The 12748-nt window shown below is 49.1% G+C and overlaps 1 protein-coding gene across 1 annotated transcript in view; it reads right to left on the reverse strand.

Moving 5' to 3' along the window:
- Positions 1–3792: 3792 nt before the first annotated feature.
- The window catches only part of SLC36A1 (solute carrier family 36 member 1), a 40846-nt gene continuing 31890 nt past the window's right edge, over positions 3793–12748 (reverse strand). Inside the window, exon 10 of the mRNA XM_007448027.1 lies at positions 3793–4162. Coding sequence (XP_007448089.1) covers positions 3891–4162 — 272 coding nt within the window. The 3' untranslated portion in view covers positions 3793–3890. The remainder of the gene's footprint in view (positions 4163–12748) is intronic.

Below are 12748 nucleotides of genomic sequence, written 5' to 3' on the forward strand. Positions count from 1 at the left end.
CTTACCCTCACTCCCCACTGCAACTCTGGCAACCTTAGATCAGCACCATTTATGTCTCCTGGCCAGGAAAGGACCCAGTGGTACAAGGACAGGGAAGAAATGCCACAGGCAGATGCTGTGAGAGCAAACAGCCTTGCAACCAGCAGGACTGTCTAAAAAGTACTGACCGTGATTTCAAAGACAAACCACTCTCCTTTCCCCTTGGAGACGTGTAATGTACTTTGAAAAAATTAATTCTAAGGCAGACTTCGAGCCGACTCCTGTACACCAAGTCATGCCACTTACATTTTTTATTTCCACCGTGACAAAGCAGCTTTGTGTTCTGACCGGGGCCGATGCCGGGTCTCGCTTTAACATCCAATCGGCCATGAAATAAACTGAAACAGACCCCCTTGCGGTGAACAGTGAATAGAGAGAGCTGTAAACAGACATAAATTGAGACTCTGCACCTCCAAAAAGCATGAGGTGAACATGTAGTATTAAACAGAGATGATGTTCTACAATTTAGGAAGGGAGAAATTTTAGAAAAAAAGAGAGACAGGAGAACAGGGAGGGGGGAAAAGATTTTCCTAATGTACCTGTTTGCCTGCAGGTAGAGAGTGAATGGTGAGCATCAGCCCATGAATTTGGCTGGAGAGGTGAGTGACAGAGGAGGGTGTAAGCGGCAGGTTCTAGGCTAAGACATGCCACACAGTCACATACCTCTGTGCAGATGAAGGGCTCCTAGTAGCTGGACAACAGCACAACATAAATATAAATAATGCCACTTGTGAATGGTACAACTTCCAGGAAAAAGGGAATAGTAGATGCCAGGTCATGCTGTTCCCAGCAAGAACCTACATTTAAGGAGAGGTATACTGCCTAAAGGGAGTTGGAAATCTGCTCCCAATAGCGGCATTTGCAGGACAGAACAAGGGGCTCTGAGAAGCTACCTCTGGGCTGATGGAATCTGGAGTTGCCCTGGGGAGACTGGAGAAGGGCACAGAGCCCAACAGCACTGGGCCAGAGAGCCCCACGGTTTGGTTTGGTCTGACAGATGTGGCCTCACACTCCTGAAAGCCTTGCTCTGTTGCTCCCCGATCAGTCTCTTACTGATGCTGGGGCTTTCTTACCAGAGACTAAAGCAGGGCCCAGGAAGAGGCTGGGCAGCTGGCTCCTAAGAGCACTGGGAGGAAAGCAGGGAGGGCTCCCTGACTGAGAAGTCCCGTGGGCAGCAGAGGAGTAAGCTTCCCTGAGCTGGCCCCGCGGGCTGCTTCCAGAAGAGGAAGGGCTTCCTCCACTACGACCTCTGGCCGACCCTTTACTCGATACCTCCTTGCTGTGCAACTGCACTAGCCGGAAGGTCTCCATGGGGTCCGCCTTGCCTAGGTCTCCTGAAGCAGCCATGCCATCGGGCTGTCAAAGCAGCAAAAGCACGGGAAAGCAATTGAACAGGACGAAGGCCAGGCCAAACTAGCTTCCCGAAGCCCCAAGGCTAGAGCTGTCTCTCCTATGCACCACCTTCCCTGGGCAGGGGCCCTGAAGCAAGAGACCTGGGGCCAGAGGACCTCAGTATTGTGCCACCCAGTCCTCAGGTCCCAGCATCACAGTCCGGGTCTCAAGACCCACCTGGAGAGGACTGCCTCTAGCAGTGCCCAGAGCCTCCGCCGTGGAAGCTGTGGGTGGGATACACATCTGACCCCGTTCTACTGGCCTGCACCTTCTCGCTGAAAACATCTCTCGGGACCACTCTGGAAAGACTGCTGGAACCGGGTCTTGCAAGGAGGAGCTGACAGTTCTTGAAGTTACATTTTGGTACTAGAAGTTACTTAGAAAGCCCGAGGGCAGGGAAAGCCTTCAGAGGGCAGGGCTGCTGCCACCTCCAGCTAGAACCCTGGTCACGTAAGCACCTGTGAGTGACCACCAAAGAGCAGAAAGGGTGGAGGAAAGTGTCATTTTCCTAAGGGAGACCAAATCACCACTGACTGCATCTTCCTAAGTGAATAAATTATTGGGTAGGTCAGGAGTCACTGCAATGAGAGAATCTGGCTTTGGAACAGAAGAGAAAGAAAAAGCTGGGGCTGTGAGGGCGAGTCACAGCCCCTAGGAGCTTTGGTGAAATACAAAAACAAAACCCCTGATAAAGTGGTGCTGTTCTCCCCACTTTCAGGCAAGAGCCTGGTAGCAGGGGTGGAGGACAGCAGAACCCTGTTATATATGCAGGGGAGCGTGCGCGTGTGCGCGCACGCACACGCGCACACACACACACACACACACACACACACACACACACACACACACACACAGCTCAAGAGACGGAGTCAATGAACACCCTTCTGCAATACTTCTCACACCAAGAGGGAAGACAGGGGCAGCTGAAAGCAAGGCAAGGGACCTTCCCCTGCCTTCTCGGCAGTTTGTTCCCAAACTTGAAGGCCGACCTTGAGGTGAGTCAGCCCTGAGGCTGTTTCTTTTCTGATACCCAGGGAGGCATGCATGCGGGTGGGGGGGGTGGGCGGGGAGACAAGGGCATGATTAGTGTTTTAGTGTTTAGAACACAGGAGACCGAAGTCCCAACCATTGGAAGTCCAGGTCCTGGAGGCAGCTTGGGGCGGGGCACTGTTTCTGCCCACCCTCCTCATCCTCTGGGGATTGTAAACAACTGAGCATCACTCGTAGTGTCGGACCAGCTGCTGCAAACTCTAGGAACTGAATCTCACACGCTCTGGGCACACCGGCCTCGTCTTCTTGTCCATGGCAAGAGTCTGGGTGTCTTCCTGGACGTTGCCGTGCCGCTTGTCTGTCAGGGGCTGAGGCTGGGAAACAGGCCTGAATGCACAAAGCAGCCATTTTCTAAGCCTCCTATGGAGAGAAACATACCCCACGTGCCCATCCTTCCCCTCGGCCTTGTGCACCGGCAAACATCTCCTGAGTCCTTCATGTCTTCTCAGTAGGAAATCTGGCTGGTCAACGGGAGGCAAAGTCCATGGTGCCCCACAAAGGTCCACACTCTGATGATCCTGATGAAAATCTCTGGGGTCCTCCGTGGCCAGGGGTGCTGAGGGTCTCAGCAGACATCTCCTGCACTAAGCTTCTCAGCAGGAGAAGCTGAGCAAGGGTTCACTGAAGAAGGAACAGTTCACAATAGTCCCAGATCCAGAGACGGAGTCTTAAAACAAAGGCTGATTTTAAATAAAATATAAATATTTTCAATTTTGGCAGCACTTGATACCTTCCAGGAGTCCCAGCAACTAAGATAATAACGGTATCGTGACCCACACGAGGAAACCAGAGAAGAGGAGGTGTCGCCGAGGATGACAGCACGCCAGAGACAGTAAAGGCTAAAAACTCCAGCTTTGGGCAGCTGGTTTTAAACTACTAGGTAGGCTCCACTACGAGGTGGAGACTTGAACAGGTAGAAAAATATTGAGGTAAAATATTTGGGAGAGAGATAAGAGATGGGCCTGGCAAGGGCCTAAAGAAGGGCATTTCCACTGACTTCATCTAGGCCTGGCCCGGGTGAGGAGAACACATGAGGTGAGAGACATTAAAATTTTTAAATAAAGTGAGCTGTGCAACAGGAATAATTTGCATGAGGTGGGTCAGAAGGAGAAGGGCAGGCGGTAAGGGAGGAGGCGTGATCAGGGAAAAGAGGTGAAAAGTTCCGGGTTAAAATAAGTACAAATGAACAGAGATGGCACTGCCCCTAGAGGTACCTCCCACATATCTGCTGCCGACTCTCTACCCTGCCCTCAACCCTATCTGGCTCAGGGAACCCAGGTGCCAGGTAAGGGTACGTGGATGGCAACCTTGCCTCTCCCCAGAGCCTGGACCCTACCTGAGGCTCTGGGGCCAGGTGCTGGGGAACATACAGGGCAGAGTGGGCCGGTAGAGGGAACGCACCCAGCCCGCTATACAAAGGCACTGGTGGAGTTGACGAAGATGGGAGCGCTGCTGGGCTGGATCAGCTCGTAGAGGGTCACACACGTCCCCACCACAAAGCCCACGAAGCCCAGGAGGCTGATCAGGGCGTCCTTGATGATGATGACAGGGCTCATGCCCTCTGAGTAGTAGGTGGCGATCTCCAGGAGGGGCGGGATGATGAGGGCCAGGGCACTGCTGCTCACGGAGCCCACCAGGGAGATGACCAGGTCCAGGCGGGGGATGAGGATGGCCAAGACGCCTGTGGGAGAGAGGACACGCCTGTTGATGACTGCCCAGAGCTGAGAGAGACCGCCTCACTGTTCAGCAAATTTAGCAAGTGTTCTTCTCATAGTATGGAGAGCTCCAAGGAAGCTGAGACATCGTCCAGTCCAATCTCTCATTCCACAGATGAGAAAACTGATGCCCGGAGATGTGGCATGACCCGGGTCTCACAGCAAGGATGGCAGAAGTGGGACTGGAAACCAGATTTCCCAGCTTCGCCTGCCACAGTCCTTGTCTTCCACCTTTCTGAGGAAAAGGAACCAAATTACATTCCAGGGTAACCCAGTCCTACCAAAGGAGAGCGAGTGGAGAGCAGAAGAGGAGGTGAACCTTTTCTGAGCGACTGCTCATCTTCTTACCACTGAGGGTACCTCCAACACAAACCACTCTACTTGAATGACAAGAAACGAAATGGGGAGAAAACCCTCCTTCTTCTGGAACGATCCCATGTCGGCCCCATTGTACAGAGCGTTTTCATACAGGGAAAGGAGAAGCAGGTCTGTGTGCAGGCCAACCTCAGAAGCAAGGCCCCCCATGATGACTGTGCCCCTGTGCCAGGACAAACCAGTGGCTCCCACACCTGAAACTCAGCCCAGGTGTACACGAGGAAGGTGCAACTGATGATAAAGGTGAATGGGGGGGACTTCCCTGGTGGTCCAGTGGGTAAGACTCAGTGCTCCCAATGCAGGGGGCCCGGGTTCGATCCCTGGTCAGGGAACTAGTTCCCGCATACCGCAACTAAGAGCCTACTTGCCACAACTTAGGAGTCTACATGCTGCAGCTAAGAGGTCTGCATGCTGCAACTAAAGATCACACGTGCTGCAACAAAGACCCAGTGCAGCCAAAATTAAATAAATAAGTAAATATTTTTTTTAAAAGAGGGGCTTCCCTGGTGGCGCAGTGGTTGAGAGTCTGCCTGCTAATGCAGGGGACACGGGTTCGAGCCCTGGTCTGGGAGGATACCACATGCCGCCAAGCAACTGGGCCTGTGAGCCACAACTACTGAGCCTGCACGTCTGGAGCCTGTGCTCCGCAACGAGAGGCCGCGACAGTGAGAGGCCCGCGCACTGCAATGAAGAGTGGCCCCCGCTTGCCACAACTGGAGAAAGCCCTCACACAGAAACGAAGACCCAACACAGCCAAAAATAATAAATAAATAAATAAATTTAAGAAAAAAAAAAGAAACTGAATTGCCATTGCCATCCGGATTTATTGCTTGAAACAGAAAAAAGCTCCTGATGTGTTTGGCTAAAAAAAAAAAAAACAAAAAAAAACAAAAGATGAGTGGGGGCTGCATGAGGAAACGCCATCGGCTTCCAGAGCACACCAGCACCTGTACCACCAGCCAGCTTGGGGGTGAAGGCCAATGTTTCACAGGTTTATTGAGGATTATGGCCTCTGGAATTAGGCACTTGTGTGTGAACCCTGGCTCTGCCTTGAGTGACACATGGCTCCTTTCTATTTTCCAGTGTTCTTGTTGGCAAAATAGGGATACAAAAAGCTCTTACATCACAGAGATGTTGCGATGATCAAAGGAGATTACACAGGCACTTAACTACAGTCCTGGGGTACAACAGGCACATAATACAGTTAATATTATTCATCACTAGTATATATCTTGTTGCTTATGGCAAGTGCATTGTTAACTCGTTAGTCATCAAATGTATTTTGATGGATTGTCTTCCCCGCTGCAGGGCTCCAGCCAGAGGTCCTGCGCATTGAGACAGCGATCCAGGGCACATCTATTACCTCACTGATCCCTATGAGAGACTCACACTAGACACAGGGGTTTCAGTTCTAACTTCATTTCATAAAGCAGAAATGTAGTTAAATTGCTCTGAGGAAGGCATCACAGTGGTGAGAGACCAGAACATCTTGTATTGGCCGGAGTCCAATATAGCCTTTTTACCCTCCAGATGGATTGTCTGAATCGATCGCTGCTTCTTTGGCTGAGCACCAGACGAAAGCAGTGGACTGCATTTAGAGGCCAGGCTTTATGAGAAACACCTACTTTTGAACTGTAATACCACTCCATGCAGTAAAGGGAGAGGCATGCTGGGAGCCGGGATTTAGCAGGGGAGGAGCAGGGTCACATCACCTGTCTTACACTCACTCTGCAGCTGTGCTGTCCGATAACGCCACAGTCACTAGCTGTCTAAATCTAAATGAATTCATTTCCCCAATCACACTGGCCACATTGCAAGGACTCAACTGCCACCTGTGCCTAGCGGCTACTGTCCTGGACAGCACCCTTAGAACACTCCCATCACACAGACCGTCTACTGTCTAGTAGACAGCACTGGGAAGCATCCACTCACTGAGCTGAATTTCCCTCCGCTCCACGGGTACGGAACTCCAGAACATTATTATGGTCCCCGTGGAAGGAAAGGTCCAAAGAATTTAAATGATAGAAAGTGACAGAGCTGGGACTAGAGTCCAGGACCTCAAGCCCCTGCTACAGTCACATCATAGACCTGATGATCAAGAAAATACAGAATGGGACTTCCCTGGTGGTGCAGTGGTTAAGAATCCGCCTGCCAATGCAGGGGACACGGGTTCGAGTCCTGGTCCGGGAAGATCCCACATGCCGCACAGCAACTAAGCCCATGTGCCATGACTACTGAGCCTGCGCTCTAGAGCCCGCGAGCCACAACTACTGAGCCCAAGCACCACAACTACTGAAGCCCACATGCTCTAGGGCCCGCATGTTGCAACCACTGAGCCTGCGTGCTGCAACTACTGAAGCCCGTGCACCTAGAGCCTGTGCTCCACAACAAGAGAAGCCACCGCAGTGAGAAGCCCGCGCACCGCAATTAAGTAGCCCCCGCTCACTGCAACTAGAGAAAGAAAGCCCATGCACAGCAACGAAAACCCAATGCAGCCAAAAAAGAAAACACAGAATGATACATGCAGCAGGAGGGAGAACAGGGGATCTGGCTGATCGGCGGAAAGATCCTGTCTGTGAAGAACTGGGGGAGTCTGATATCGGGTTAGCTTTCCCAGGGATGCACCACAATCGTGTGGTAGAGAATCCGGTACAGGACAGCCCTGACCTCTCTCTGCTTTGTAGAGGACACCAGACAAGGATTTTGAAGCCCGGATAACAAAGGGGGGTACAAGGAAAATGAGTCTCAGATCTGCCTCTGCCGCCCAGAGTTTTATAGCCCTGGGGCAATCCCTTCCTCTTTCTTTCTTCTATATTCAACCATCATGGCAATTATCCATGAATACCCTCACTGTTCTGAAGCCTTCAGAAAGTCTAAACAAAGGATAAGCTTTTAACTTGCTCTGCAAGTTAAAAATAGTCTGTTTCAGCCTTTAGTTACTTCTAAATAGAGTTGGTGATGTCCCTTAAACCTTCAGGGTTGAATATGGAGGAAAGTTGGAAGTGAAGTGTCTGTAGGCTGATGACAAAACGGCATTCTCATCATGGATAACCTGACACTCAACAAATATTGATCTGCTGTGTGACCTGGAATATGACACTTGCCCTCTCTGGGGTCTGGGTCTCTCTCTGCCTAATGTTTAACCACACAGTGGTGGCTCCAGATGTTCCAGTTTGGGTGAGCAGTGGGGTGGAAACAGCTGAGGCAGCCATCAGACCTAAGCCTGGGTGTGGTGAAGGGTCTGGACTCAGAACGCAGGCTCCAATCCACCACTAACCAGCCAGTTTCTTAACCTGTTTAAGACTCATCTCCCGTACTGCTAAAAAGGGATGGTCAAATGAGATCATTCACGTAAAGAACTTAGAGTACTACACACATAATAAGTGCTTCATACGTGTCAGCTAATAGCATCACCCGTCCCTGCTCAGTAGTAGGCTGTGTGTGACCTGGGGGGGAAATCAGCTCCCATTCTGAGCCTCAGATCATTTACCCATGAAGTATGCTGATTGTATTAATACTGGATGATCACTCAAGTGACGCTCGACTCTGAAATTTTAAGGAACTGTGCAATGCAGATTTAGTCACGTAGGAATGTGTTCTGGGATATGTCCCTCAACTCACTGTCAATTGGGAAGCAACGAGTGCTGCTCCAGAGTGGCACAGCGGAGAGACGGGATTCCGCTCTAAGAACACATGGCTGGGCCGAAAACGTAGCTTCTAGCCTGCCTGCTTTTGTACCGTTAAAGGGAGTGTGAGTTACTCCTCCTGGTCCCCAGGATGCTCCCGCCCACTCAAGAGAAGGGAGGATTTTAGCAGAGACAATGAGCCCCTGGAGGAGATAAGTCAGAGGACCTGCCCAGCCCTCCCAGCTCTGATGGTCTGTCCTCTCCCTTCCCTCTCTCCCCTTCCCTCTCTCGCATTAGCCCGGAGGACAGATGGGTACTTCATGATATGAGTTAAGTGAAGTCACTCGTGCTCTACTCTGATAAGAATTAAGTGAAAACAGAAACAGAAGCTTGTGAGATCAGAATCTTTTCTCAGATTGGATGGAGATGTTCCATTTCATCATGACTTTAAAAAGCAATCTAAACACTTGTTCTTGTTTTTACTACAACAGATATACAAGACAAGTATGTTTAGCAAAAATATCCTTAATAGAAATATTTTTAAAAGGGCAAAAACTTTTCTTTTAAAGCCAGGACCACAGGGTTGCAAATGGAGCACTGTCTTCCTGTCCTAGCTGGACTGGATATTTAGCTGAACCAAAATACAGGCTGACATTGGAGAAAGATAATGGGGGAAGGAGGAGGGAAGAGTGAGCTTCCCGCTAATACACTGGGGGAAGAGGAACAGAAAGGGACGCAAACTGAGGGCTCACTAGCCAAGGCATCTGTTTACCACAAGGCAAAATGTGACAAACTAGTTTTCACTAATCCCATAGGTGGGAATCAGTACTTGGGAAAGATACAGGAGCAACTAAAACCTCTTCTAGCACTGAATGTCTTTACTCCATGAGTTAAAATAAAGCCCTCTAGAAAGAGAAACCCAAGAAGGCAGAGATCTCAGAAAGCAGCCAACTGGGAATACCCTATCTGTACTTCCCCACGGAAAGAGCACCTCATGCAAAGAGGAAGCCCACAAACTCCCAACTGGCAGTTGCCAGACCTCTGCATTAGCCTAGCTGTGGCATGAACAGAAAGGGGCCCTGAGGATAACCAGACCACATGATTAGTGAAGAGGGCTGCAATGGTATTACAAAACATCTTCCCTTTGGGTTAAGAAACACTGAGAATGTGACTTTAACTGCTGCAGCAGCAGGAGGCCAATGGCCATGTTCAGAGAAGGAACTGATTGGGATTCTGGAGCCTGTGGTTGTAGACCAGCAGCAGAAAGAGCTGACTTATGCACAAGAGGAGAGAAAGCACTTTAGAGACAAACACGCACTGACAGAAATCCCTTGGACACTTACAGCTCCCGTATCCAGAAGTGCTTACTGCTATTTATTATGATCAACGCTGGTGAGGCCCACCTATGTGACTCTTAAATTGCTAGAAATCTGCCTTTAAAATTAATAGCAGCACAATTTCATTTAGTGGGAGTATAAATTTTAAAAATAATACAAAAGCACGGGAAACAACTTACACGTCCAACATTAAAGGAATAGTTTAGTAAATACAATTCATCAATAAAATGGAATACCATGTGGTCATAAAAATATTTATGAAGGATATGTATATTCATGATGTAATTTTAAACAAAATGCAAAAGGCAAAGTTATATGTACACTAGAATTGCAACTTTTTGTAAAAAGCGCCCATGACGGACTTCCCTAGTGGCGCAGTAGTTAAGAATCCGCCTGCCAATGCAGGGGACACGGGTTCAAGCCCTGGTCCGGGAAGATCCCACATGCCGCAGAGCAACTAAGCCCGTGCACCACAACTACTGAGCCTGTGCTCTAGAGCCTGCGAGCCACAACTACTGAGCCCACCTGCTGCAACTACTGAAGCCCGTGCACCCAGAGCTGGTGCTCCACAACAAGAGAAGCCACTGCAATGAGAAGCCTGCGCACTGCAACAAAGAGTAGCCCCCGCTCACCGAAACTGGAGAAAGGCCACGCACAGTAACGAAGACCCAATGCAGCCAAAAATAAATAAAATTTTAAAAAAGAAAAAAAAAAAGCGCCCATGAGGATTAACACAGAAGATAAAATGCAAGAAAAATTATTTTAAGTCACTGGGATATTGGGAATTTCAATTTTACTTACTCCAGATCTAGACAGTCTTCAGGTGTTGTTACATTAACTTTCTTTTTTCGAGCAATACTTTGGTAGAAATTTTAAATCAGGCTCAAAGTAGTTGTGCAGCATCACAGAATTTTAGACGTGAGGCAATCGGATACCCTTCATATCTTACAGATGAAGAAGCTGAAGCCTTGCGACCGTCCCCGCAGTGGGGGCAGGGGGCACGGTGTACAGGTATTAATGCTGCTGCCCTTTTTCTTTATAGCTGCAAGACTGAGACGTGTGAAAGGCCAAAAGGCATTGAAAAACTGCTTTGTTTGGACCTGGAAGCTTCATGCTCTAAAGGGTCTGGCTGCTTGGCATGTTTTACATTCTAGTCTAAACAGGCTTCTTAATTGAGGTGGTTTTGTTGTTATTCTATCTTCAATAACAGGTTTGTGACATTCTCATACCTAACTGAAGCAAAATGTTTCAAGTGACAAATGCCACAGAGAATCAGTTCGAACCACTGAAGGACAGGTTAGGGCCTCAAGGAATCCGAAGAAACTACTCTTCGTACAGCCCCAGCTGCCCTCAGGTGGAGCCAGCCTCTTCCAGCCTCTTGTTCTACACAGTTCTGGACATAAGGTGGCCTGCTAAGCCTGCATGTCCAAACATACAGCCTGGAAGTAACTACTGTCCCACACGAAATCATAAGAAAATGAGCACCAGTCTCTGACGTGTGTTATTTTCCTTTCCTCTCCTCTCCAACAGTGTGAAATTAAGCATCAAAAAGTAGACACAGGGCTTCCCTGGTGGCAGAGTGGTTAAGAATCCACCTGTCAACGCAGGGAACACGGGTTCAATCCCTGGTACGGGAAGATCCCATATGCCTCAGAGTAAGTAAGCCCATGCGCCACAACTACTGAGTCTGCACTCTAGAGCCCATGAGCCACAACTACTGAGCCCACGTGTCACAACTACTGAAGCCCGGGCACCCAGAGCCTGAGCTCTGCAACAAGAGAAGTCACCTCAATGAGAAGCCCGTGCACTGCAACAAAGAGCAGCCCTCACTCACCGCAACTAGAGAAAGCCCGCGTGCAGCAGTGAAGACCCAACACAGCCAAAATTAAATAAATAAATTAATTAATTTTTTTTAAAAAACGTAGGCACAGCCATCTTTGGTGGATGGGGAAGAGTGGTGAGAAGGTTGAATTCCAAGTGGAAAAAAAAAATGAGGCTGGACCAAATGCTCCTGCTTTCCTTGGGGACAAGGGTGAGGAAGAGGAGAGAAAGTTGAGAAAATGACAAGAAAATACCCAAAATAGCAATAAAATGAGCTGCCATTAAAATTTATAGGTATAATTGAAAACAATCAGTTATATCAAAGATCTAAAATCATATACCAATTAACCTTCTGCAAAAGGATCTGAAGGTACAGAGGAACAAAAACAAATGAACTCAGATAAATGCAATTAAGTTGGTGCTACAGTAAAATGCCTCTCCTGAATCCCACAATTACTTCACAGTCTCCAGGGAAAGCAAGAGAAGCCTAGGGCTGGGAGACGAAGGGGTTGCACCCTTTAATAGGACGACAATGTAACGCTAAGTCACAAGCGACCACAGAAGAAGGGAAAAACAACCCAATGCGCTTGAAGATCAAAAGCGGCTCATGTCATTTGAGAGTCACGCTGTAGAAGGGAGGTGAGACCCACAGACAGTGCCAGGAAAAGCAAAGCGAAAACCAAGAGGCATCTAAGGATAGTAAGAGTTCTGTGAATCAGAGACTGCTGGTTCCTGCGGGGCGCAGCAGAGAGGAACCTGGCAGGAAGCGTGACATATGGTAGCGGAGGCTAAGCCAGGCTTGAGAAGAAAATGGGGCGGTGAGAGGATTCAGGGCCAGCTCAGTGCCCCAGCTCTTCCAGCAGAGGCAGCACACTGTACCCAGACAGACCTACCTTCTCTCGAGGAACCACTCTGAAACAAAGGCCGTTATTTGAGCTATCCCTATCCTTTCTTCCAATGCCCCTTGCATTCAAGAATCAGGGCCCTGAGAGTTGACATTATGAACACTTTTCACGTGCAAGCTGTCTCCTCAACACTCAGAGCTAATGCATCCACAGAGGAAACATACATATTTGATCAAAGCCTCCAGAGTTGCCAGCAGGAGACAGGAGTAAAATCTAGAAGAGTCCAAGCATCCTATCTTATCACACATTAAGGCAGTTTACTGGAAAAGCAAGCTATATCACATTCCTTCCTTTCAGTCGCTTTTGGGCAGCAGTGGCCTGCAGGCAGTGGGTTGTTTCTCTAGGCTGGTCTAGGAGAAAGCCGGAAGGGCTGTCAAATAAAGGCTACAAGAAGTCAGATTCTTGGTTGCCATCAGCTCTCTGGGGCTGGGGAATCCAAGGTACCCATGGTCCTACCCAGGTCCACCCTATAAGAAATCTTCAGCAGG

This window comes from Lipotes vexillifer, unplaced genomic scaffold (assembly GCF_000442215.2).
Source record: "Lipotes vexillifer unplaced genomic scaffold, Lipotes_vexillifer_v1.1 scaffold121, whole genome shotgun sequence".
NCBI lineage: Eukaryota > Metazoa > Chordata > Mammalia > Artiodactyla > Lipotidae > Lipotes > Lipotes vexillifer.